The sequence below is a fragment of the Buteo buteo genome, chromosome 4, assembly GCF_964188355.1.
Source record: "Buteo buteo chromosome 4, bButBut1.hap1.1, whole genome shotgun sequence".
Taxonomy (NCBI): Eukaryota; Metazoa; Chordata; class Aves; order Accipitriformes; family Accipitridae; genus Buteo; species Buteo buteo.
In genome coordinates this window covers 61,938,199-61,964,782 of record NC_134174.1, presented here as the reverse complement: position 1 = coordinate 61,964,782, position 26,584 = coordinate 61,938,199, and the positions used below count along the sequence as shown (strand labels likewise).

The window sequence follows — 26,584 nt, the reverse complement described above, 5'->3', positions numbered from 1 at the left end:
GCTTCAGTCGCCGTGAAATCCGCATCTGGGGCTGGGCTGGGCTGCCCCTCGGAGCTCGCCCCCCGCCCCGCGGAGAGCCCCACCGCCTCCGAGCGTGCAGCCGCAGCCCTGCGTCCCGTGTGCGGCTGCGGGGAGCGGGCGGGGAGGGGCTGCGCAGCCCCGCAGCCTGCGCGGGAAGCCTGTCAGCGCCGGGTCAAGCGGGGAGGCTTCCCTTTGGCTCTCCGCACCGTCTGCAGGAAGGCGCAGCGGGGTGGGGACGAGAGGAAGGAGCGGAGCCTCCCCCGGGGTGGGCAGCGCAGCTCCGCCGCCGGCCCATGCCTCGGCGTGTGCAGTGAGCGCGGCGCGGCGGGCAGAGAGCCGCGGGGAGGCGGCGGGCGGGCCGGGCCATGTCGGAGACGGAGAGCGGTGCTGCAGGTAAGGGGGGAGCGGCGGGGCTCCCCGGCCGAGCGCGGCCCCGCTCCCGCCGGGCCCCCGCCGCAATGCGGGAGCGCTGCCGGCGGCGGGCAAGGCGACAGCCCGGCCGCTCCTCCGGCCCGGCCCGGCCCGGCTTATCGGGGGAAACGATCTGGAGCCGGAGCCCCGTCCGGAGGAGGGGAAGGCGGCAGACAATGTCCCGGTGGCCCCGCCGCCCCGGCTGCGGCCGCTGCAGGCGGGCAGGGCGGCCGCGGCGCGGCGTGGGGCAGGGCCGCCAGCCCCCCTTTCGCTTTCCCCGGCGGGGTGCGGTGGGCGGCGTGGGAGGTGTCCCCGCGGGCAGGGACGGCTGCGGCAGCGGTGGCCGGGGGGGGGGGGGTGCGGCTCGCTGCGGAGCTGAGCCCCGCGAAGCCCCCCGCCCGCTGCGGAGCTGCCGCGGCTCATGACGTGCCGTCCCCGGGGGGAGCCGATGCAGCAGAGCGGGAGGGGATGCAGGTGAAAAAACAATGCGGAGGCATCGCCGGGCCGGGGCGGGGGCGGGCGCCCTGCCCGGCAGCCGGTGCTCTGCGGCGGGCGCGGCCCGGCGGGGCGGCGCAGCATCCCTCCTGGGGGGAGCGGGGGGGGCCTTTGTGGCTCCGGCTTCCCCGCGGGTCGGGGTCTCCCTTTCCCGGCAACGGCCCGGGGGAGAAGGGGGAGAGCTTGGGCTGGAAATCAGGGGCTGCTGCTGAAGTAGAGGAAGGCACCCTTTTTAGCAAGAAGCTCGATGCACTGAAAAAGAAGGACCTGGCAGCTCGGGGGGAGAGGCAGCGCGGTCTGGGATGAGAGCCTGAGCATCCTGGCGCAGCCTCGGGGACCAGGGAGCTCCCAACGAGGCGTAGGGATGGAATAAAACCCGAGTGGCGGTTCCGTTTTACCACGTTAATGGGTCCGCGGGTCTCTGACTTTGCAAACTTGACATAGGAGCCGAGACGATCTGAATCTTACTTTGCCTGAAACAAGGATTCGGTGGGTTTGGTCCGTTTGCGATTACACTGTGACCGAGAAAAATAACACAGCCGTTTCAGGACAGGGGTGGTCTCTCCTTGTGTGGGAAGGGAACTGGGGGAGGGAAGAGGGTTCCTAGGATACAAATGATATGGGTGAATAACCCTAAGGGAAATGCAGGCTCAGCCTGATTTCGTTGGATCTCTCTGTCCCTTCTTCCTCACTGTATGCTGCAAAGATTTAAGGAAACTGTAATGTTGAGCCTAAGGTGCTGGCAGTAGTGTATGGGGAAACTTAAAAGGTTGAGTTTGTACAGATCATAATGGGATTTGGGGAATATTTTGAATAAAATAGCTTAATTGCAGTGAAAGTGGAATAAAACAGTCATAAAGTATCCATTAAAAAAAAACAAACAAAACAAACAAAAAAACCAACCAGAAAACAATACTTAGAAACTAGTTGAATCTTCAAGATGACCTGCTCTACTGGATTCTCTCCCTGTCCCCTCCCCCCATCTAAATGTTCTTTCAGTGCTTCCTAAATAAAGTCTCTAATGTCTGTTTGAAGTAACCTGTAACAATTTTCTAGCATGCTGCTGACAAAGGGAAGAACAGACTGACGGATTCACTTGTCTTTTAGACGACAGGGTATCGTGTTTTGTTTTCTGCAAAGCTGCAAGTTAGTTCGATGCAATACTGAAATTGAGTAACTTGTGACATAGGGATAATCTGTGCAGGAGGGATTTTGTTAGAAGACAGAAGACCATGTAGTAAAGCAATGATTTGTTATGCCAGAAATCTTTATGTTCTTTCCACACGCTGGAATGCTGAAGCTGTCTGAGGAAAAAAAGGCTTCGGGGATAAAATGTGATTTAGTGAGTGTTGTTGTATTGTCAGTATTGAAGCTGCAGTTGCTTATTGCAGTATGGTACAATGCGTAAAAGAAATGTCTATATGTAAAATAGCCAAGTGTTCTATGCAGTGCCTGCCAGTCATTTTTATAGCTTCAGTTAGCACAGCATTGCGGTATCTGCAGCTCGGTTAGCATGAGCCTGGATGAAATTGTTCATACTCAGGAGCTGTTGCATGTAAAGCTTCTAATTATACTGACTTTTGGCTTTTTTAAAGCCATTGGCTCATAATTGGGTGATGCCGATTCAGCCAAAGAGTTTTCCTTTGTGGTACTGTCACCCTATAAGCTTTTGGTCTGAATATTTAGTTCATTCCCACTGGGACAGCAGTTGGTGTTCAACAGAGCTGCCCTGCCCTGTACCTGCAAAGTTTCCTCAAAGCTGCAGTCAGCTGTAGTGAGACCCCAAGAAGTCTGTTCTGTCCAGAGATTTAGCTGATGCATGAATGGCATAAGGGGGCTTTATCCTAGTCTAGAGGGAGTGACCAGGATGTCTCTCAAACACAACTGTCACCAGGAGCTGGAAAAGGCTGCTGCGGCCTCAGATGTCAGCTCAAGTTAGAGCAGCCTTTGGGAGGCCAGTTCTGTGCAGGAAGACCAGAATGCTGCCTCAGCTACAAAAGACCTGATCCCTGCATGGAAATGTCAAGATTTAGGATATGTTTCACTTTCTGACTATGTCACTGTTGGTTTGGGGTTGGTTGGGGTTTGGTACAGCTGGCAACTTAGCACCACGCAGCCGCTCACTCACTCCCCCCACCCAGTGGGATGGGGGAGAAAATCAAAAAAAAGTAAAACTTGTAGGTTGAGAAAAAGACAGTTTAATAGAACAGAAAGGAAGAAGATAAGAATAATGATAATAATAATAAAATGACAATAATAATAATAAAAGAATTGGAATATACAAAACAAGTGATGCACAATGCAATTGCTCACCACTCACCAACTGATGCCCAGTTAGTTCCTGAGTGGCAATCCACCACCCCTGGCCAACTCCCCCTGGTTTATATACTGGGCATGACATCACATGGTATGGAATATCCCTTTGGCCAGTTTGGGTCAGCTGCCCTGGCTCTGTCCTCTCCCAGCTTCTTGTGCTCCTCCAGCTTTCTTGCTGGCTGGGTGTGAGAAGCTGAAAAATCCTTGACTTAGTGTAAACACTACTTAGCAACAACTGAAAACATCAGGGTGTTATCAACATTATTGTCATACTAAATCCAAAACATAACATTATACCAGCTACTAAGAAGAAAATTAACTCTATTCCAGCTGAAACCAGGACAGGGTTATATGCGGGTTGACTGGTGTCTCATCTTCTGCTCTTTTCTGCAAAATGCTTTTTTTTTTCATTGAGTTGATGTGACCTGCCATGGCCAACTTCTCCCACTTTCATGGGAAAGCTGTTGCAATTTTTGAGGCCCCTTCTGGATGTTATATCTGCTGCTGCAATTGACTCTGGATTTTTTTCTTTTAAAGCTACAGGTCTGGTCAGGTATTTTAAAATTTCCAGTTCCGTATTCTTCTAAGCTGTTCTGGGTGATTAGTTCCCTTTTTGCTGTCCTCAATTATGATTTCACTTATTCTATCTATAATTGGACCAAACAACCATCCCTTTCTTAAAAAAAAATAAATCTTAGGAATATATTTTTTATTTTAAAACAATAACATCCAAAGGATCCTATCACCTCCATTTTCTGTACCTGAATTGGTTCCGCCTTTTGACAATGTGTCAGATGGGATTTCACAAGTGTTTGACTTCAAAGAGCTCACCATTTATGGTTTTAGAAATTTCTTTCTGTGGCTGTTGTAGTCTGTAGGTATCGTGAAGGAGCAAATTGGCTTTCTTGGGTATTCAAAAAAGCTGCACTGGCTCTCAGTAAACAATGAGGGAAAATGTGAAAGGAATAAAAAACAATGCACGCAAACGATGTTACTTCCGAGTAGGAGAACAAGAACAGTCATGACCTTAATTATGCATGAAGCAACATGACCTTTGGGGGGAGTTTGGATCTATTCCTTTTTTATTTTTTTAAGTAAAGTAGATGTTGATGTTTTCCATATGCAGCTTAGTGAAATCTTTATAGAGTATTCTGTCTATCCATAAGTGACTTCAGTTGCTTACTTATTCAGCTTCTGTACAGCACTTGTCACTTTTCTATTAAACAGCCTTGCTAGTTGAAAACAGAAATGGGTGAAACTCTGGACCGCATCACTATCGTGCAGGCTTGTTCAGCTGTATTTCTGCAATGGTTAAAGAGAGAGGTACCAGGAGGACTTGGAATCTTTTTTCAGTAATGAGCTCTGAAGTCCATCGGTCGTGACTATAAACGGTATGCTCGCTTCACAGATGTTTTACTGAAGAGTGTGCAGCTGTTTGGTGATGTAAGCTCACAGATGTTGGTGTTGCGCTGAGGGAATGCTGCTGCCAGGTATGAACTTCAGTGATCTGAGATGCCTGTGACATACTTACAGACTTCATCTTTACTGTGACAAATGTCCTGGCTCCTGGGTCATTAAATTGAAACTGCCTCTTCTCAGTGACCAGGCACATTTTTGATCTTAAAAAGAACATTCCATAGCTCTCATTACTCAAAATATGTCAACTGTGGCCCATGTGCTGTGCTGTTAAGAAACATTGTGATATGTGTTTAAAATAAACAAATGCAATTTTTAATTTTGCCATAACTACGATTAAAGCAGTGACTTTGCAATGCTTTAAAATTAGGATGGCAGTGGTGAACTGTGTAAGTGATCGGTATTAAAACAGGAAATTCCTTCAAAGTCTGTCTCAGAGGGATTTGAGAAAGGTTTTCATGTAAATGAAAAGGAAAATACAGTCAGTTCTAATAAAGTAAGCAAATAAAAGTACTCAGAATATGGACGCCAGCATTCAGGCTAGAAAGCCTTTGTTCTTTACTAAGGACTTGACTAAATGTCCTTACTTAGGACTGCATCAGGGTGTGTCAAGGACATCAGAGTGGCTTTATGAACTGCATTGGTGTGCCCCGTCATCAGCACGCTGCTGTGATCTGGTTGTGTGCGAGAGTCATTTGCTGCTTGCTGGCCCAAATCAGTAGCTCTGTTGTGATTGATTTGCAGGGCTCTGGGCACAAGGATCAGTTCTAAAGGTGTCTTAATTTACAACAACAGGAGACCTGGAGAGGGTTTTTCTTATAGCTGCTGCTTCTGTAAGTAGTTCCTCAGTGCCTGAGTCAACACTCTCAGACTGTGCTCTGCAGATGCAGTTTCTGAGGAATATTGAGAGAGATTTCTAGTAATTGTTATCAGTTGGGGTCCGGAAAGAAGTATGTATGTGATTGGAGTTTCATAATAGCAATTTCATGTCATCTAAGGGAGTTTATTCACTTACTCTCTCTGAAGAAAAACTCTACCGCAGTAGCCTGCCCACCTTGCACTAGCTTCCTTGGGGAAGGAGGCAGAGATAAATTATTCTCCTTATGCTACTTCCTTCTCCCATAGGGAATAATCTGGGAACACTGCTTCGATTTGTCCATTTCTGGATACATCTTATGTTCTTAGTGCTGTTCAGGACCACTCTCTAGGGTTGAAGCAGTTTTTCTCGAAGGGTTTTACAGTCCCAAGCACTCCATGTCCACCTGTCCCACACAGCCTTTCCTTGTGGGGCTCTGTGCATTTGTATTCACTTTTTTTTCTTGTTCCCTGTGAGGTCTGAAGAGTGAGTGAGTATTTGGGTGTCTCTCTCCTTGCTACAGCAACTGAGCTATTTTTCTCTGTTAAGAGATAATAACAACATTAAAATCACAGTTTCTTTAGTACATCCTTGCCACCTCCTTGTCGTTGTTTGGGAAATGCATTCCTGTGACAATTTGGTCTTGTGGATTTCATCACCATTTGAGGACTCTTGATGCTTTCTCCACGCTTAAAGATCAAAATACCTGTGGTTATACTAGGTTGACTGGCATCTAGCCTCATTCCCTGGTGCCAAACAGATCCAACAAATTTAACATCTCTTTCTCAAGTTTCCATGGATACCTTAGTAGAGCACATGCTGTAATCAGAACAGCAGGGCATGCCGTTTACAAAAGCTTTCAGTATTGTCATTATGGAACTGCTGCATTCAAAAATCAACCTTTTGTAGTAGCTCTCCTGCTTACTCAGCTCTGCTCCTGTTATCATTTTAGCCATAGGAACTCCTTTGCAGGCTGTATCATCAGCTTGTCGCTGTAACTTTCTAGTTGGTTATCTGGCTGGTCAGTGTTGGTCTCTGTGTGATGTGTATGCACAGTCATGGCACTTGGATGTAAGCCTGGTTGGTGCTAGTATAAAAACCTCTGGAAATGGATTTTGGTCAGTGACTGCATGATTTTGTGATCTGCTCTACAAATCCTAAACATGTACTTTCTTCTGTCCATGGCTTCTCTTCTCATAAGATATTTTCCTTTAAGACTGATAGCTGATCTGTTTTCAAGATTGTAAAATAAAAAGAATAAAGAAATACATACTTACTTTTGATTTAGCTATAAAGTGCCACTCAGAAGCTAAATCAATAGCCATAGACTACAGATTCATAGATGACTTTGCTAACGACTTGTCGAATGTGATACTAATTTTTGCAGTTTTGCAACAACTAATATTCTCTTATTTTCCCATCTTTGAACAAAATCGGGTTTAATAGCCTTGAAGAACATCAAGAGATTTATATACAGCATCACTTATGCTGACTACTGTGAGAAGTAATGGTTATTCTAGTTTGGTTATTCCTTTTACCCTGTCTCCCTCTTTCTTTGTTTTTGTTTTTGTTTTTGTTTTTGTTTTTTTGGTGGGGGGAGGGAGAGAGGTTTGTTTTCTCTTGTCAAGAGTCTACAAATGTGTGAATCATGTTTGGCATTCCTGAAGATTGTCAAAATGAAGAAGACAAATATTTTCAAGCATTTTTTCCAATTCATGCTTTAAGAAAATGGAGTCAATGCATTCACCCAGCTTTGATGCGTTGCAAGATACTTCATGAATTTGGGAATGCTTGATAACTAAATAACCTTTTTGCTTTCTAAGTAAACAAATACCCCCCCAAAGTGTTCTTATTCCATGTGTGCTGGACACACAGCCCAGAAAAGCTGAACAGTAATTCTTGTTCAGTCTTTGAATATCTTGATCTAGAAAGGTGAATCTACGATTGCATTGTTTTCAGGATACAATTGCATCTTGAGATGTTCTTAAATAGGGACTTGCAGTAAAACAGGGATTTTGTAACTCTGTAATATTTTGATCTTTCTTTTTAAAAAGAAAAAACAACCAATTAGCCAACCCTCAGCTGGTAAATGGTGTTTTTCCCAAAGAAAGTGATTAGCATCACAAATGTTCTGTTTTATGAGTGTGGTCCTGGGAATTAGAGCATAATCTTATTAGTGCCATTGCTGACAACCTTGCAGTGAGCCAGGTAGATGAGGTAGATGATGACAGACATGATGAAGGAGAAGGAGCAGGAAACCTTTTCTAGGAAGGTATATTTTCACTAGGTTCTGTACATCTGTGTTTTGTTTTCTGTTTCCTATGTCTTTCTCTTTGGAAGCAAGAAGGGAGGAGATGAGACATGCAGGAGAACAGTGCTTGCACAGAGGCAAACAGTGCAAGGAAGCCTGAAGGAAGCAAGTTCATAGAAGAGCTTGTTGAAGGAAGAGAGGGTTAGTTGGTGCACATTAAAGGTGTCTACCACAGAACTATATCTGTGGAATATTTAGAAAGATCCTGGCGAGTTGTCTTCTACCACTTTGAGCTGCAAAATCTTTTGTTAACCCACCTTTATCACAACATGCAACCTGCCCTCTCCAACATGTAAACCAGGATCAGTTTTGTCTCTCCTGGCAGTAGTACATGGGTGTGGAAGAGCTGGAACCTAGGAAGAGAGCAATCACTGCAAGGCGCTGCTGGTGAGTTCCCCGAACCCCAGGCTCTGGGGGGTGAGCAGGTTCTGTGCAAGTTGGAACCGTGTCACGACTGGGAGGGAAGAGGGAGCTGACTGACTGCAAAAGTGGGAAAGCTCTCAGGTCATTCAAGGTAGAGCTGGATTTAAGACCTTAGAGTGTAGATGGTGAACGGGTTTGAGTTTAAAGCAGCTTTAAGGGCAGACTTAGCTATTGGTAAGGACCTGGCTGAGGCTGTACAGATCCAGTTGTGAAGTGTGCAGGGGGTGTGTGATAGTTCTGTTTTAGTCCAGCTTACCAAGCATTAGCGAGGTCAGATCAAATCTAGGTAAAATAGTTTAGCCTACATCCTGTCAAAAAGAGAAGTGAACGTAACCCATGTGGCATTTTCAGAAGGTTGTTGCGTGTTCTTGTGTGTTTCTTTCATCTTAAATTAAGTTCACAGAAAATACATAGTGTCTTTTGGTTTTCCTTTGCTGGTGAGGTGCAGGAAAATTAGTATTCACAAAGTGAGTGATGGGATGAACCTGGGATTGTTTTTTAATACTCTTTAACAATAATGTTAAAAACTTAAATTATCTTATGAAGCTTGATAGCATAGTGGAAAAGTAATTCCTACAGTCAAACTGTAATTGTGATGGGAGACAATGTAAAAGCATAAATGAAAAAGGTCAAAGTTGAATGAGGAACATGTCTTATTTTTAGAATTTTATCCAAAGAATTGGGAGATTTGTTTTACTTAGGAAATCACTGTACTCTAATTGGTATCAATGTGATGAATACCAGCTCTTTGGATGACCAGTTATTGTGAAAGGGTATCAGGAAACTTGGATTTATACCAGAGATTAGCTATGGCCGTATTCATAGAAGGGAAGGGTATTGCAGTCTTCAACAACCTAGCAGGATGCCTACTGGCATTTTAAAACAAAGAACTCTGATTCCATTGATGGCAATAGCAGTGGTGTCGCTGGTTTCAGTAGAAACAGAAGGTTCTTACTTCTGATATGAAATAGGGGATATTTTTATTATGCCTAAGAATATTTTAAGTGGTTTTCTGTATTTGCTTCACTCTATCTTTTTTTGTTGTTGTTCTATAATTATTTTCAAAGGCCACCTTTGTATTTACAGTAAAATGCTCTAGGTTGTCATGTTACATTTGGAAGCTGTGACATTTTGTGCTTAATGCAAAGCAAAATCTCAGCAATAGGAAAAGCTGAATAAGGTTTTCTTCTTCAATGCAGCAGTTGCCAGCTAATAGCAATATGGTAAACCCTTCTTTTCCTGTTGTGCAAACATCATTAGCAAGCTTGCTTATGGCAGAATTACTGATGTGCAAAATGATATACAATGTTTTAAATGAAAAACAGTGTTTTAATACCATTCTTTTATTGCCTAATGGATACATTATACCCATATTTGGCTCGGTTCGTCCTCTTTTTAATTATTTTTTTATCTTTTTTTTTTTTTTTTTTAAATCCAGAGATATTGCCTGAATGAAAAATGAAGAATTTGGCTGAGATTTTGGTATGACCAGCAACCTGACTGAGATCATAGCTACATATAGCAGTCACTTTTACTAGCTGCTGGGTGGCTGGAAATTCCAGAAAAATAGCCATCAGATATGTGCAAGTGTTTGATCTGTGAAAATGATCAGCATGTACACAGTAAATTCAGTTAACTTGGATTTATTAGAGCCGTAAAGATCGGCTGCAATAGTGGCATTTTTAGTAGGACTAATGCATCAGGCATAGTTCATCAGCCTACAAATGACTGAGAGGCTGAATGGATTTGGCATATGGAACAGTGGCTATGTATTATACAAATCAAGAAGAGTTATTGCAGCTTTCCTTTTGAGGCAGGGTGGTGTACTGCAGGCATTCTCATTTGGGAATTTGGGAGAGCCTGGAAAAGGGTGTGGTATCTAGGCCTTCCCAGTGGGTCCCCAGGCTCAGCCAGAGGTTCAGATCTGCACAAGGAATGGAATTCATTGAATTGTATATTATGGATTGAAAAAAATGACTTATTATTGTGAGAGCACTTCTTAAAATGCTAGAAGTATGATCTGGAATAGGGAATAGTATTGATCCTATTGTTGATTAAGAAAATCATGAGAAGAGTTTAATTAGCAAGCGTTGGGTTTGTGGCAACTCTGGCAGGATAGAAATAGAAATGAACTTAAGGTACATTGATTGGGATATAACATACATATACATAGTGTTCAGGCATGTTCCTGCAGAGAGATGATATCCTAGTGATGCTGCCTATTTTGTGGTTTGCAGAACAGCTGTAGGAGATCCAGACCATGATGAGTCTCTTTCACCATCACTTGGAAGTGAGGTCTGCGAAGGTTTGGAAAGTACACTTCTTTCCTGGCCAAACCTTCTCTTTTGTAGGCATGACTGTAAAGTACTGCAGAATGTGTCTGAAAAGGTCCATGTTGGGGTTTCTGATGGCAGACTTGGGGCTTGATACCTTATTTCTTTTTTTCTTGTTCTTTTTTTTTTTTAAATTGTTTCTTTTCCATATGATAAACTGGTGACATGAGATAAAGTCAGAAATTTCCCCCCTTCCATGACCTGACTGCATTTCTGTGCTTTATGCTGTTGAGCAGCATATCCTGCTTCCTGAATTCCTGCTTTTACTTGTTTTGTTAAATTCTTACTTAGAGACAATGCACGCTTGCAAAAACTTTAGCTTATCTGTTGTCTATGTTACTTGGGTTGCAGGGAACCTTCTGTTAGCAGAGAATCCACTGCTATGGCATGTTGCTTTTCTGTTGAAATGAACAATTTCCCTAATACGTGAAGCAGACAATTTTGCTGATGTGTGGTGTAGCTGAATTATATAAAGTTAAATATTTAATAAAAGCTGAAATTAATAGAAAAGATTTTGTGTAGGTGCTGAAAAAATTTTTGGTTTAGTAGCACCTTAGTGACTTGTGACTGCAAGGTTTAGTAGTCATCTTTCCTAAAGCAGGTTTAAGCTTGCTGTCTTAAAACTGATTATCTAAGACTGTAGTGGTCCATGTCTGATACTTTCAGTGGTTCACTAAAAGTCATTTATCCAGTCTAGGAATCTAGGGGGGGCTCCCAAATATTCAGAACAGACTGATAGTCTTCCAGAGGATATCAGCTGCCATTAACTGATCTAATTAAATAAAGAGCTTGGTCCTGCTCTCTAGATCTATTAGAAAATGAGATTCAGCTGAACATGCTATCAGTCAAATGTTCACACTGCATCAGCTAAGATTTTACAAATGTGCTGGACTTTGCTTTTACTCTGTATTCTGTAACACTTAAAGGTTAATCCTTCATTGCGTTTGTCATCAACTTCGTTGCATTTTGTTGACATCTAGAACGTGGCTGATCATTTACTGAAATACAGAAAAAGCTAAACTGATTAGCTATTACAGGAAACCACAGAGAATAAACTCTTGCATGTTTATAGATGAAAAGAAGGAATAATTTAAATTAAATCTGTTAAACCAGTAATTGCAGCTAATATGATAATGGACATGATTCATTATTAATACGGTATCTGCTGATCTCATAATTTCACCAGTTCTGTAATTGGGGATTTGCAAATCAGGTAGAACCCTCTGAATGTTAAAAAAAAATGCTGAAAATGAGAGTCTTCTCTATTTTCTCTTCCTCTTCTGGTCATCTTGAAAATATACAAGGTGTTTTTTGGCAATTGCTTAGGTTAGGACTAAAGTCAGAAATTGTAACAATGTGGTCAAATTCTTTCTATACACATTTAGTTAAATTATCCAAACCCCTGATATAGACAGTCGTATTTCAGGTTAATGTTCATATTATTGTTTCATAAGTAAATTAGAGAGTTTCTATTCAAGAAGTTTTCTTCGTATTTAGAAAAAAGATTATTTTAAATATTGGTGTGTTTGAAGACTTACTTTAATTTGTATTCTAAATCAGATTCCTCCATTTATTTTGCTGTGCAAATTGTCAAGAATTAAATGTTTATTTAATGCATGCTGATTAGCTGTATGCTTTTTTCCACAGCGTGTAGTTTGACACAGATAGAGATCCTTAGTAAACATGAGAGATAAAGCTGGAACTTAAGCTATGTGGGACACTGTTTGGTTGTGTTTTTTTATTAAAGAAGCCTTAATAAGTCATCCTGCTTTTAAGAGATGTTCCAAATACCATGATACTATCCAGGACATCTTTTTAAATTGTTAAGAAGAGGAATTTAGTCATAAAGGCTAGGCATCCTTTTTTCTGTTGCATAATTGCAAATCAGGTTCCTTGCAACACTTTTCCCATTCCCTGGCTGGAAAAGATGCTTTTTTTTTTTTTTCTTTCAGATCAACCAATCATAGTCCTTTAGAAGTAAGAGTTTTTTAATTCATGGATATTCCAGGATATTTTACTGCTCTTCAGAACGCAGTTGTGAAGATTGTGAGACGTGCACATTTTTTCCCCAAACAAACACTAACTCAACAAAATATTAAAGCTCCCACATGGACAAGTATATTTTAACACCTTTCAGTTTAGATAGGGCAGATAGTATAATGTTACAAATTTCCTAATTTCATTTGCTTTTAACAACTGTTTCACTACTTGTTAAAAGAACTCTTGGCATTAAATTCAGGGTGACTGCCTTGTAAGCCATTTTCTGTAAATGCCAACTGCTCTGTTAAATGACTTTTTAACTTCCCAGTATTCTGAACTGCGCTTACTCACTTATTAGCTCTGCAAACTCTCTGATAGTGTCAGGGCCTCTTTTAACAGCTGAGTTACAATATAACAATTATGGCTTCCCCAGTTATTGCCCATGATTAGTTAGTAGTCTTATGAAACGAATTGTAATGTAATGCACCTGCTGCTTGTGCCAACATGATAGCAACTCTACAGAATTACTGTAATGGTACATTTTGGTTAAAATTTTAGTTTGCTGCTTTAGAGTTTGTAGCACTGCCTTCCATGATTTTCCTTTCTTGATCCAAGAAAACTCTAGGCTGGTGGCGTGTAGGACTCATTGTAGAATTATTTTGTTTACCTGGATATTTGCAGGAGCAGCAGTGAATACAGTGCAGAATGGTCATGGCTTTGGAAGGATTTTTTTTCCTCTGGTCAAAAACCAGTGATAAATCACCAAGAGCTTAACCTTCCAGCAGAGTTGAGCAGTTGATGAGAATTAGAAAAAGTTAGCTGCTCCACAAATCCAGCCTTTTTCAAAAGGATTCTGAAACTGAAATGGACAATTTATTTTAAAGATTTTTGATGAAAATATCTAAGTCTGTTTTAAGTGGTATTTTCTACAGGTAGCTAAGACAGACCTCTGATCTCTGCTTAACATTTTTTATTTGTTAGCAAATATTTCTATACTTGTGGTTACTGTAAGTGTCCTTAAATACATTTTACACCTCTGGATTACCACAAGTTAATTGGGTTGAATAAATTCTTGATAGACCACCACCCAAGTTAGCACAGTTTCATTGGATAAATATGAATATTGCAATGGTTATTTAATCACTGCTGTCTGAGAGACAAAAAAATGTGTACACTGTCACAGAGGATTTTCTGAGTTGCATGTAGAGCTATAAATAACTTCTCAAGGTACACCCAGGCTGATAACTGAAGACAGGCTGGAAAATAGATGACTGAAACATGAGTGCTGAAACAGGTAACAAAAAGAATTAGTAACAAAAAGAAACACTGGAAACACATAGATAGTGATATAATGTCTACATTTTTGTGCTTCAAAGCCAGCATGCTAAGTGGGAGAAGTGTACTAGTTACCAAAGATGTTGAGTCAGTATTGCAGTGTCCTGATCTGCTCAGGAAGTATTGGTTCAGGTTCACTCAGGAATGACAGCAGGATGCAAGGAACATGTTTTGTTACTAATTCCCTTTTTTTTCTGTGCTGAAATATCGTTCTTAATTCTACAAAAAATGCCATGTTGATGGTATAAAAAATAATCTGTTTTGAAAAGAGGAAGAAGTTGCACAAAGGAGGCTGATAACAGCATCTGATTCAAATATATCTTAACAAACTGAGCAGATTCTGTGCTTGTCACATTTGGCCTGTGGCTTTTTGTACTTCACCACAAGAGGAGTAACATAATATATTCCTGAAGAACTTATATAGGAAACGTGAATATTTTGCTTCTGCAAATGCTTCTGAAGATCAGGCTGAAAATGCATATTATAACTTGAACAAAAATAAATGTTGTTACAAGAGCAGTATTAAGATTTGGAGGAAGATTTTTTCCTGTGGGCAGATTATCCCTTAGTTGCCTACTGCAGAGTTTTTGCATTTTCCCTGGGAACAACACATATTTGATTACCAGGAACAACAGGATTCTTCACTAAGTAGTTCTAAGGTCTTTTCTTAGACAGTAGCTCCTGTGTCATCTTAGAATAATGCTCTGACTTGTCAATCATGTCTAGGAATTACACGCTACACATAAAGTCTTTAGAGACTTATTAAATAATTCTGCTTTACTTCTAATTAGCTTGTGTTTTACAGAAGAGAATTCAGTAAACTCAAGGCTTAAATTTGGGGGCAGAGGGTTACAAGCATGGACAGGGTGTGTGGTACCTTTTTTACATTCCATTTTGATAAACTACTGCAGTCTTCATAGGAGAATATATTATATATAAATCCATCTGAGTCATCAGTGCTTAATTATTTTAATAAGCCATTTCCTTTTCTATCATCAATGGGGTAAATACAAGAAGGAAAAATACAAATAGTGCATTACAGTATTTGTCACTCATTTGGTATGTTCCTTTAAATGAAATTTCAGTATTGTATGCAGGATAGAAATATTTCTTTGATGATTTGTTAATAATACTTTCCTTTTTCCCAGCTGGATTCTGTCCTGCAGTCATATTAACAGCTGCAAGATGTTTCAGTGCAGAGTATTGAAGAATAAAACCAGACACAGTATTGGGAAAGTTTCAGAATAAAGGTTCATGATGGAATAGTTGCAACTTATTCTTACTGTGTTGTCAAATTGATAGCAACTCCTCTTTTTTTCTTAAAATGAGTCTGTCTTTTCTGATCTCAAAACTTGTGTTTAGTTTCTGCATTCACACATTTAAATCTTAGGCCATTAATGTGAGTGTATAGTGTTCAAACTGCTTGTATAACTATGACTTCTGAATATATTTAGGAAGACTTTTAAAATTATACATGGTGATGTAATAGGCAGACGAATGGAAGTTAGTCATGAAGGTCAGACAAACATTTTAAAAGCAAAACTGCAGTTGTTGTGTCTTACCAAGTTGTAAGGGCAAAAAATATATTTTACATGGTGACTGTGGAATTTGCTTTCTTTTTAGCACATTTGTTACAACAGGAAAATAGTGTAGCAGTATGCAAAGGAACTGTCCTGTCCCACTCATTCTGCTTATGGACACTGAAGAATTTTTGTTTCCTTTCAGATGCAGTTTCCACATCTGCTTACTCATCACCAGCCAAAAGTTTGGGAGACCCTGGAATAACTCCATTGTCTCCATCACATATTGTGGTAAGAAATGCACTCTTAACATATACTGTATGTTGACATTACTTTCTCCCGCCTGTTTAATGGGACATAATTTCTTTGGAAAGTTGTTATTTCTTCACATAGTGATCCCCTTTATGCTATCCATAGTCTTAAGTGAAATTTTAGTCACGCTAGGGTTGGTAACAGAGATCTCATGAATTTTGTTGGCGTCCTGGTTTTCCTTTTTTTTTTTGTCTACTTGCTGAGCTGATAGATTTGTTCCTGCATATTTTTATATCAAATGCAGGGGCTTCTTGATCCACAGGGTTCCCAAGTTCTGTCCCTGTCTTTATCATTGATTTGTTTAGGCAGCCCCTGAAAAGTCTCATTCTGTTCAGAAAAAAAGAAGGGTATATATGATACTCAACAGTAAAATCCAAATTCTCAGAGGAAAGAATCTCCTCCAACATAGAGAGAGAAGCTCAAAATAGAACTAGTTTAGTTTCTTAAGGAAAATAGCCACTTCTGTAAGCTTTTAGAAGCAAGCAAACGTCCCATAAAGGTAGTGTGTTTTAATCTCTTGTACATCATGCTTATTTTGTTGATAAACTCCCATTAAAACTAAGTCCCATCTGTTTTTAAGAACATCGGCATCATCTGTAACACAGTATATGCACAGTGTATTTCTTGATATTGCAAGGGATCATGTTCAGAACAGATTGCTACCCTTGTTGGATTTCTTCCTTAGCTTTCTGAATCAAGTTCAGAGTTGTACAAGATCCCTCTTCAGGATTTTCAGAGTTGTCTCTCATAAATTTTTGCTTTTATTCCCTTCTTTCTCCATATACTCTAGAACTTCCCCCTTTTACTTCTGTCATACTGATGACTTTATTTCCTCTTTCAGTTAGATTTGTTCCTTAAACACTTTGAGGAAAACATATAAATAACATATTGTCCTAGTTGAAAAGCTTTATTAGGAGAATCCAAACAAGTCTTTCATTATTTTGACCAAACGTTATTACTCTCGTTTCTCCATTTTAAGTAGCAGGCCTATGGGATGATCTTGGAAAATGTAGGGGTACAATAGAAAGGTGCTGGACGTAGCAGGCATGGAGGTAATGCAGTTATGTGAGAAAGATGGTGGAACATTGCTCATAGAGTGAGGACATTTGGCAGTTCCTCTGTAAAAGATAATAACAATTACTTCAAAATGTTATTGACAGTACAGGCTGAGCAGCAGTGGTGGAATTTCAGACATGACCTGTATAGTATAGGTTGACAGGTCTGTTCCATGGTGATTTTGCCAAGATGATGTGTGCGCAGACGCGTGTATTACCCTCCTTCACTACCTGCCTGTAGCACATAGCCCTTTCACCAGTGTTTCCAGCTTGTTGTCTTCCTGTCTTGCTAAGCTGTTAGTCCTTTAACCACCATCAGCATGTGAAGAGTAGTTCCTTGCTGTTCATTACTTATTCCTCCTTTATACAGGATTTCTGTTAGGCAACAGCATATGGGGAGTGGTACAATTCCTTGTTTATTCATGTCGTGATTTATATCACACCATTACAATTTGGGCCATAACCTTTTCACCTCTTCTAGTTAATGTTCCCATGTTGGCCTTGACTGTGCTTTTCATGGATTGCAGGATTACAGGTAAAAGGCAGGGAGAAGGATTCAAATTCACTATAAGCAGCTGAACAGCTTTCCACATGCCAGCACAGGAAGGAGGAAAGAATGCATATAGTGCTTACAGGATAAGGGTTATGTATATTCTTCATAAATAAATAATTATCATGGGATATAAAGCTTGTTTCTGTATTTTGGGTTGTTCTGTCTCCACTAGTCTTGAATGATAGTAGTACCTCATGTTCAAGGCTATGACATAGTTAGCTCCTAAAACCACCAAATAAGTCCCAAATGTACCACACTGATGCATATAAACATATTCTTCAGTTGATCAATTTAAGGGGGAAAAAACCCCACAAAAAACCAGCCCCAAACCCAATAACCTAGTGTTTAGCCATAAATTTTAATGATACAGGATGACAGCTATTCAAAAAAATGAGTATGAAGGTAACTCTTGATTCAGAAGGTTATGTATAAAAGGCTCCAGCAAATATGTTGAGTTGTATATTGAATTTCCACTTCCATTGGTATGTGTAGCTTTCTGGTATCAACTTTGGTCACAAATGCAACTTTAAGGAAGTCCTTATTTCCACTGAAGAGATATACATGTCTCAGAGAGCAGGAATACTGGAGGGTAAGACACGTTACAGTTACTCTAACCAGTGACTTGGTGTCTATTTTGCTTCTGCTATTTAACAGAAGGACTCTGATGCAGATGATGCTGTAGAACAGTTATTTCTTGTTGTTGTGGCTATTGATTTTGGCACAACATCCAGTGGCTACGCCTACAGCTTCACCAAGGAACCAGAATGTATTCATGTAATGAGGTAAGGGCTGCAATGCAGCATTTAGTTTTCAATCGTGATAACATGGATTGTCTGCAGTAGCTATAGGTATTTTCTACAGGAGCCTGAAGTGTCTAGATTTGTCTAGTGTTGCCACAGTGTATGCCTTTCTCATGGTTATAGTATTTTGTTGCATCTTACTGTATTCTAATTGGCTTTAATAAGAGATTTGAACATGTCCTCTCTCTGTTATTTTGCTGATGACATTGTTATTTTACAAGATGACATGAGTAAAAGGAGGGATCAGTGAGTATTTAGCATTGTTCAGGGAACAGCAATAATTATTAAGTCAGGATGCCCCTATCTCAGAGATTGAGAGAAGCTACACATTTATTAAGGGTCATGGCATTTTCCAGAAGCTGCCTGTCCCCTGGAATCATGCTTCTATACAGTTGTATGTACAGCACTTAGTTACTTGCACCCAGAAACTGGTTTTCATTTGGCTGATTTAAGCTTTTTAGAAATAAATTTGAATCAAATCCCCGATAATGAACCAGTGATACTGGGAAATAAGCAATCAAAAGGCATGAATATGAAAATTAAGGTTTGATGTGAAATCTGTTCTGTATTATATGTATGTAAGGGACAGACTTCAGATGCTGTTATGTAGGGTTTTTTATTTTTTTATTTCTTGGTTAAACCAACAAAATATAAATCCATCCATATAAATCTAATGCAGTCACAGATGCAAAAACTATTATGGCAGGTACCTGAAAGGATTGCCCTACAAACCATTTGTATAGTGTTTGATAGTGGTTTTTTTAAAGTTTTTTTTTTTATAACTAAAAACATATACAATTCTTATTAAGGTATCTTCCAAATTACTATATTGTAACAAGACCAAGATATAGATAATTTCAGACATAAACAAGGTATGTAAGAAAAGCTTAGCCATAGAAGTCTTCTAAACAACGCTGCTGTTATAGCAGTAGGTAATGTACTGTTTGCAGCACTGTAATACTGAGAAAAAAAGGGCAAAAAAGACTAACTTGCTGTAGTCCAGTGTGATACACTGTAATTTTTTTAAGCAAAGATGCTAGCTGAATGCAGCACTCTCAGTCTCAGCAGACTGTATTGATTGAGCAGTCAGCCTGCATAGTTGTTTTGTATGTGGTTGCAAAGTATTTCAAACATCTAATGCAACCGAATGATTTGAAATACTATCTACAGGGAGGTAAATTTTGGAATGGTATTACGCCATCCAGTTGCAAAGATACCTACCATTTTCAGTATGGACAGGTAATCCTTCAAGGCCTTTTATGCATCTCATGCATCTGTTGTTCTCTGAATAGCGCAGGAAGCTGTATGAGGCTAGAAGTCAAAGGACAGGCCATGTGTTGCTGTCTCAGACAGGTTACAGGTTGTCAAGTCAGAACCCATGTTTATCAATTCCTACTCTCTTTTGACAGCAAATAATTAATGAAATTTCTTAAAGAAGTTTGATGAAATGAGGGAAGACATCTCTGAAGCTGTACCTGAGCAAGCCTAAATCCTATATACTGTGTTGTTGCTATAATCTCTGTGGTGATTTTACTATGTGAAATCACTACTGTTTCTAGGGATGTCCTTTAAGCGCTTTGGACTCAAAATTTTACCTTAGGACCTGATTTTGCTATTGGGTTCACACTATACTGCAGCAAATTACAGGCTAGATTCTCCTTCCAGGGTACCAGGCTTCCTGCTGTAGATCACTGGGACATTGAAATGTAGGTGCTGTGTGGCCAGTTGAGAGTATATTCCAAATATTAATTGACATTTTGCTACTTGTGGTTCAAAATACCATATTTTCTTCCTTATGCAATAATGGTAGCATGATTGTGATTTCAGACCGGATAGATATTGTATGAGGTGCTGATGTAAAAAGAAATGAAATAAATTAATTCATATATTTCCAACCAGAAGGGAGTAACATATTTGCGGGGGGTAAATGTATTCAGATTTCCAACAGGTATTTCAAACAATTGAAAATATTTTAATATCAAGAAGGATTTTTTTTTGTTTTTAATAAATATTGTTGGCAGGGAAGGATTTGGGGGAAGATACAGCTGAAACTGACTTATGAATTAATGTGTATAATATTTTTATATATATTTATATATAAATACTCATGAAATCATGAAATTCAATTAAAAGAATGGTCTATGTTTCAAAATAAGGCTTCAGTAGTTCAGCAGGTATTAAGAGGTTCAAACTTTGTATATAATGAGGCTTACATGTAGGATAATTTACAAATATTTCAGCAGAGTAAATGTAACTTCCTGCCCGCACTCAAGAAGGTTTACATTAAAATAAAGCATACGAATGATGCATGGTCCTCTTTGCTTCCTAACATTTTTTCCACCTTCCTTCCTTAGTGTTGATCCTTTCCAGACATTTAGATTTCTGACTGCCTTTTAACAAAGCTGCTTTTCTGTAAATGTCTCAATGAAGGGTAAGATGGGTTTATTTAGAAGGTCCTACTTCGGAAAAGAGTGAATACACAGGGCTTTAGTACTGAGTTTGACTGTAGTGTCTGCAAAGTTGTGATTCTAGTAGTGTAGTTAGTAGACAAACAAAGTCATGTTTTTGACTGTGTGTGTTTATTTGCTGTGATGCCCGGTACTAAAAATGAGTATATAAGCATTGACATAACAAAGTTCTTTAAGCATATACTTAGCTTTAAAAGTATGAGTAGCCTCAGTCATGTCAGTAGACTAAAGCATGTGTTTGGAGTTGGGTGTGTGTTTCTAGATGACCAATGAATGACTTCACTTTGATTGCATAACATTAGTTACTGTTTTATCAATTTTAGGTAATACTTCACATCTGTCAACTCTTGCTAGTTGCCCACGGCTTCTGTAAAGATAGTTGTGGTTACTTTCAGGCTCTTGTTGCAGTGTAGAAGTATGTGTAACAATGAGTGCTGTTTTCTGCATACCTTGAGACTGTGAGTAAATGCATATGAACAGCCTGGGCATGAGTTCAAGCATTTCAGTGGACAGGGCAGTGCCAGAGCCATAATGAAAGACAGTTTGGTGCTGTAGAATGAGTTAATAACATCTCCTTTGAAGGGAACACATGAGGTCTTACACAGTTTTGAAAAACTCCTATTGATTTACATGCACTTATGTGAAGTTATAAATGTTTTGGCTACTGGTTAAATAACAACAAACTGAATGTAGTATTTCACAAATGGAGAAAAACAAATGGAAAAATGCTTGTGATTATGAAACAAATTGCAGCCTGTTTTTGGAAGAAGGGAGAATGTGGTCATTTTTCAGTGTAACTTTACTTAAACCTTCAAGTTTTTCCTTTTCCTTCTCTTCCCTGTTTGATTGTAATTCTTGGCAGACACATGCTTGCCTTTCTTCTGCATATACACTCCTAGTGGCATTCAGCTACATTTTGATGACCCCATTGCTTCATCTCCTTGACTGTTATGCTGCAGCTCTGGATCAAATTCTCATCACTCTGCACGGATCACTCTCTTTGCTCTGTCTGTTAGCCAGATTCATGTGTAAGGAAGGGCATTTCTCTAACCTTAGTATAACCCTGTTATCCTTTCCACACTAACTTTCCTCCTGTGTCTATTTTCACTTTTAATATACAGTTCGATCCTCTGTGGCTATAAATGGGTCTATGCTGCTCTGTTGAGTTAATCCACTTGATATCGGCCTAAGAACTGGTCTCATATGTCTGAATTTAGGCAGAAATCTACCTTGGGTTCTGATTTAATAGATTTTTAGCTCAGACCCTGCTTTGAGAAAATATACCCCACATGCATTTAGAGTACTGCTAGCTTGTATTAGTTCATGCTCTTAATAGGCATTTCCATATATCTTTTTTTCCTAAGAGCATTATTACCATTATTTTGCCTGTATTGCGACTATGAAAGAAAACTGCAAATGAAGGTGCTGAAATCCTAGCCCTGCTGACTAGAAGCCTCCGCTAACTGGAGTGAGGCTAGGGCTCCACCTAAGAAGAGTGTCACCTTCAGGAGTTACCACGCACACGCCTTTTCAGCTGCTTCTCTCTAGAAAAGATGTCACACAGGAATATTTTTAAATCTCTCATTGCGAGTGGTAAAGTTGGACTTCCCCTCCTGTTTCCTTATTACTCCTTCTGTGACTGAACAGTAATACAGGCTGAGAACTTTAGAACGTGCTGAGCAATTACCGTGTCTAGTTTCCACCAGAAACTCATCAGGAAGTGAACATCCAGTTCTCTAGGTGGCTTTGAAAGCTTCAGCCCATACCCACTGAGCATCAGTTTGTCTTCATTTAAACTGCACCTTAAGTGTACTTATTCCAGAAAGAGAAAATATGCCTAGCCATAATGAAAAATGAAGAAGTATTGTTATTAGCCATTTATGGAATTTCCCACCAGTGACTCAGAATGAATCATTAATGATTCCAAGCAAAAACGATACCAGTCTGTCTCCTCTCTGCTTGCAGTGGGTGTGTGGGATTTAACAATCTGGTGAAATAGGCAGTGTTTTCTGTTCATGGGCTGCGGGATACCATCTTTTTCACATTGGAACAGTATGTTTGCTGTAACACCTACTCAAAGATTTTGGAGTTGACCAAGTACATTTCTATAAGCAGGTTAGAAGAAATGGCCTGGAGCAGAGCCTTTGCCAGCTGATAATAGCTCAGGGGCTGAGCAGCGGGACGAAGGAGGTTTAGGAAAGTTTTTCCAAATGATTGAAGGTGGAAATCATTCTACTTCTCATCATGCTGTTTCTGCTCTCAGAGCAGTGGAATTGCCCTCTACACTGAAGTAAATTCATAGTCATGTGATTCCCTGCCATCACTGCTGCTGGTGGAAAAAAGGGCAAATTTTGCTGTTTGATCTAGTTGAATGGTCTGAAGGGTTCCCAGCACTGTTCTTTGTTACTTTGCCAAGTGTTAACCCCTTAGATTGCAGTTTTCCATGTCAGTTGTCTGCCTTGGTCTGGAGGCCAATTCATTTTCAATTGGTTCAACTGTTTCTGAGAATGAAATGGAAAAGATTTTTCTTCTACATAATCTTCCTGTGTCACATAAACAATTACCACAGAACAAGGCAACCTTTTGGTGCTTCAGAACAGGGACTTTGGCAGTAGTATATTATGAAAGTGTATTGTGCTTTCTTTAGAAAAAAGCAATCAACATGTGGTTTAATAATGAATGCAGTTGCCTGTCTGATCTTAACTTGGCTTGTGTTTGAGCTGTGTTATGATTATATATCTGATAGCATAAAGCAGATTTTCCACTGATGCCTTTTTAAGAAAATGTTTTCTGTTAAGTGTTTGTTTCCCATGCTGAACATACTTGTATATGAGGCGAAGAGGAGCAGTAATGCGATTTTCTTCCATTCTGCTTTTTTTGTGATGGAGAAGTGAGAAGAAGACAAGAATGCTCACAGCTGTCTCTGTGGTACAACTTTCTACTGTCTGACCTTGTCATCCCACCATGCACCCCCCCCAATTTCTGCTGCTAGGTGTTCCCATATTCAATGTTCTTATTTATTTCCTTATCCATTCAGTGAAACAAGCTTTGGGTTGCTTTTGCCTTAAAACTTCTGTGTTTCTTGGGTCTTCCTGAAGATAACTTCACAATCTTGATCAGATAGGATAGTTTTATTCACCATTTTAATAGATGGTAGTGAGGTAAATGTTTTGGTGCCTATAAGATACTTGGGGATTGGGGGAGTCTGCTTTATTTTTGACAGATTAAAAATTTTACAGCATTTTTCGCATTTAAAACACAAAATCCATCAACTTCAGGTGGGAGTGCAACGCAGAGAGCCCAACATCTGCAAACATGTCTTCAGAGTTTCAGGTGTCCAGGAAATTAGGCATAGGATCAGACGTTGGTTGAACTGGCTTGTCTTGCTTCAGAGAGCTTTCTGTGACAAAACCAGGGATTTAATCGACTTCTCCACAGTGGTGTTCAGATGACTTAAACAGGTCCCTAATTCAAAATGGGGAAAATATGCTGTACAAGTAAGCATTCATGGAGCCTGATTGACAGTTGGATAGTTCACTCAGTTTGAAGATTTGGTTTTTCATTAGTAGTGTTCTTGGAGAATTACTTGATATTTTTTCTGTAGAATATGTATTACATGTATATGCTTAGTTTGAAAATTTAAGTGCAAAACTGTTTCCTTGTTAATTGTGTATGGCTTACTTCAAGGAATCTGTATTCTTATCAAAGACAGAGTATGATTAGGTACTTAAAAATTATTCAACTAAATGCAAAATTTATTGAATTATCTGAAATGAAAATTACTCTCATCTTTTCTTGGATGTGAATAAAACCACTTGATTTTGGTATTATAAGGATTGAAATTAGTATCTCTGGAGGGGAAAGAAGTCTCTGCAATCTGCCACCACATTGTTTTTCTCACAATATACTATTTTTTCTGCTGCTCTAAACATTAGTATCACTTACTGAAGCTCTTTCACTTGTTGGATAGACGATGGGAAGGTGGAGATCCAGGAGTATCCAATCAGAAGACACCAACTACTATCCTTCTAACACCAGAGAGAAAGTTTCATAGCTTTGGGTATGCAGCAAGAGATTTCTACCATGACTTGGATCCCACTGAATCAAAGCACTGGTTGTATTTTGAAAAGTTCAAGATGAAGCTACATACCACCGGTGTAAGTAATAACTAATTCTCTTGGATAATTGTGCATTTGCTACTCAGATTATCTTCCTGTGGACAGTACTAGGTTTTTGCCTAAAGATGGTCAACTAGACGTGAATCAGCTCTATTTCTAAGTTTAGAGAGTAAATAAAGTAAATTAAACTCTTCAGTTAACATTATGATTCATTTTGCTTTTCACTGCATTTGCCAAGTGTATTTTGCCAGCCTTCTTTCTAGATCTTAGAAGTCCAATATCTGCTTTGCTTAGATCTTCATGTCCTAATTTTCCTGGGTGAAATTCATAGCTGTCTATGGAGTCTGCATGAGGTTGTTTTGTTCTATAAATGTACTCAGAAAGCAGAAATAGAATAGAAGAGCCATACTGAACTCTGGTGGAACAGCACAGTGGAACAAGTTTAGCTGGATTTCACTGTCAAAAGTGCAAGTGCAAATCATGTTGTTAATTTGACATTATTCCTACTGATTATATTTTTTACTTTAATCTGTTGGAGAGTTTTGGGATTCGGCCAGTACTTTCTGCATTGAGGTGTTTCCTGGTTTCATGTGTTAGTGGGAAGCCAAAAATCTACACTTCTAACTCTTAACTTGGATTAAACATCATGCATATGCAGCTTTGTTGCAATTAATTACAGATAGATTTATTGTAATTATTTAATATTTAGTCCATATTTTTCTCTCTGCCTGCAGTTGTCTAGACATGGTAAGTGTTTAAAAACAAAGTCTAAAATAAGCAGCAAATGTCATGCTCCAGGAAATTCAAGTGATGAGTTAGATCCTCTTCAGAACAATTTTGTCACTTTCTCCTAACCGGGTGGATAATGAAGAGTTCCCTTTTCTCAAGCAGTGGGATTTAATTTCATGTTTACCTTTTCCTTTTAATAACTTCCAGTTATTTTCTTTCATGTAGAATCTTACCATGGAGACAGACCTGACAGCTGCAAATGGCAAAAAAGTCAAAGCACTTGAGATATTTGCTTATGCTCTGCAGTTCTTTAAGGAACAGGCATTAAAGGTAGGGTAATGTTTCCTTATCTGGATTTTCTGTATTTATAACTGGTATAAATGTGAGCTTAACACTTCTAACCTTGCCAAGCTTTGACCTCAGTAGTACTTGATGTAAACAAAGCAAGGCAGCTGTAGAAACTCTAGGCAAGCTGTGGACTCTGGAGAGCTCACAATAGCCTGAAGTGATTTCCCCTCACACAAGGGAAGCCTGATTCATTAATAGTAAGTGTATCACTGTGGTGCAGAGTTCCTATTATCTTCTTGCTGGCTTGAATATTTTCTACTGCTTTTTTCATGGAAAAAACATTGATTTGAAAAGAAAATTTAAAAGTGTAGGAGCTGAAGCTCAGGAATTAAATTTGAGACTGGGTCCTGTCGTCGTCCCCTACACTTCTGCTGCTGGGTCGATGGGTTATTCTGTGTTCACACCAGGTTCTCTCTTATGCTAAAGAGTTGGCACTGTGAAACACAATAGGATGGGCACCTAGAGATGTCTGCTGCCCCAACCTGACTTTGTCTTCACTGATTAAGCAAAGGGAAGTTGGATGAGCTGGATATATTTTGTAATAGAAAGATTATTAAAAGCTCGTTTATAATTTGGTGACTTGAATCTCACTGTAAGTCTGTACAAAGATGACGTGCTGAGGTGTACAAGCTGGCTAACCTGGTGGAAATAGTGTAATTATGCCAGTACAATGATTTCTACAGGCCACTTGATTGCACTGAGACGTTCAGTATAGTAGCCTATGTGGAATTCTGCACTAGCGCAGATAAATAGCCTCCATTACCCAAACCAACACAGGTACCTT

The 26,584-nt window shown here is 39.8% G+C and overlaps 1 protein-coding gene across 1 annotated transcript in view; it reads left to right on the top strand.

Moving 5' to 3' along the window:
* The first annotated feature begins 276 nt into the window (after positions 1 to 276).
* Positions 277 to 26,584, top strand: part of HSPA12A (heat shock protein family A (Hsp70) member 12A) — a 60,872-nt gene continuing 34,564 nt past the window's right edge. The window contains exons 1-5 of the mRNA XM_075026473.1: positions 277 to 414; positions 15,623 to 15,708; positions 17,992 to 18,119; positions 24,576 to 24,762; positions 25,678 to 25,782. Of these exons, the coding sequence (XP_074882574.1) occupies positions 387 to 414; positions 15,623 to 15,708; positions 17,992 to 18,119; positions 24,576 to 24,762; positions 25,678 to 25,782 (534 nt within the window). The 5' untranslated portion in view covers positions 277 to 386. The remainder of the gene's footprint in view (positions 415 to 15,622; positions 15,709 to 17,991; positions 18,120 to 24,575; positions 24,763 to 25,677; positions 25,783 to 26,584) is intronic.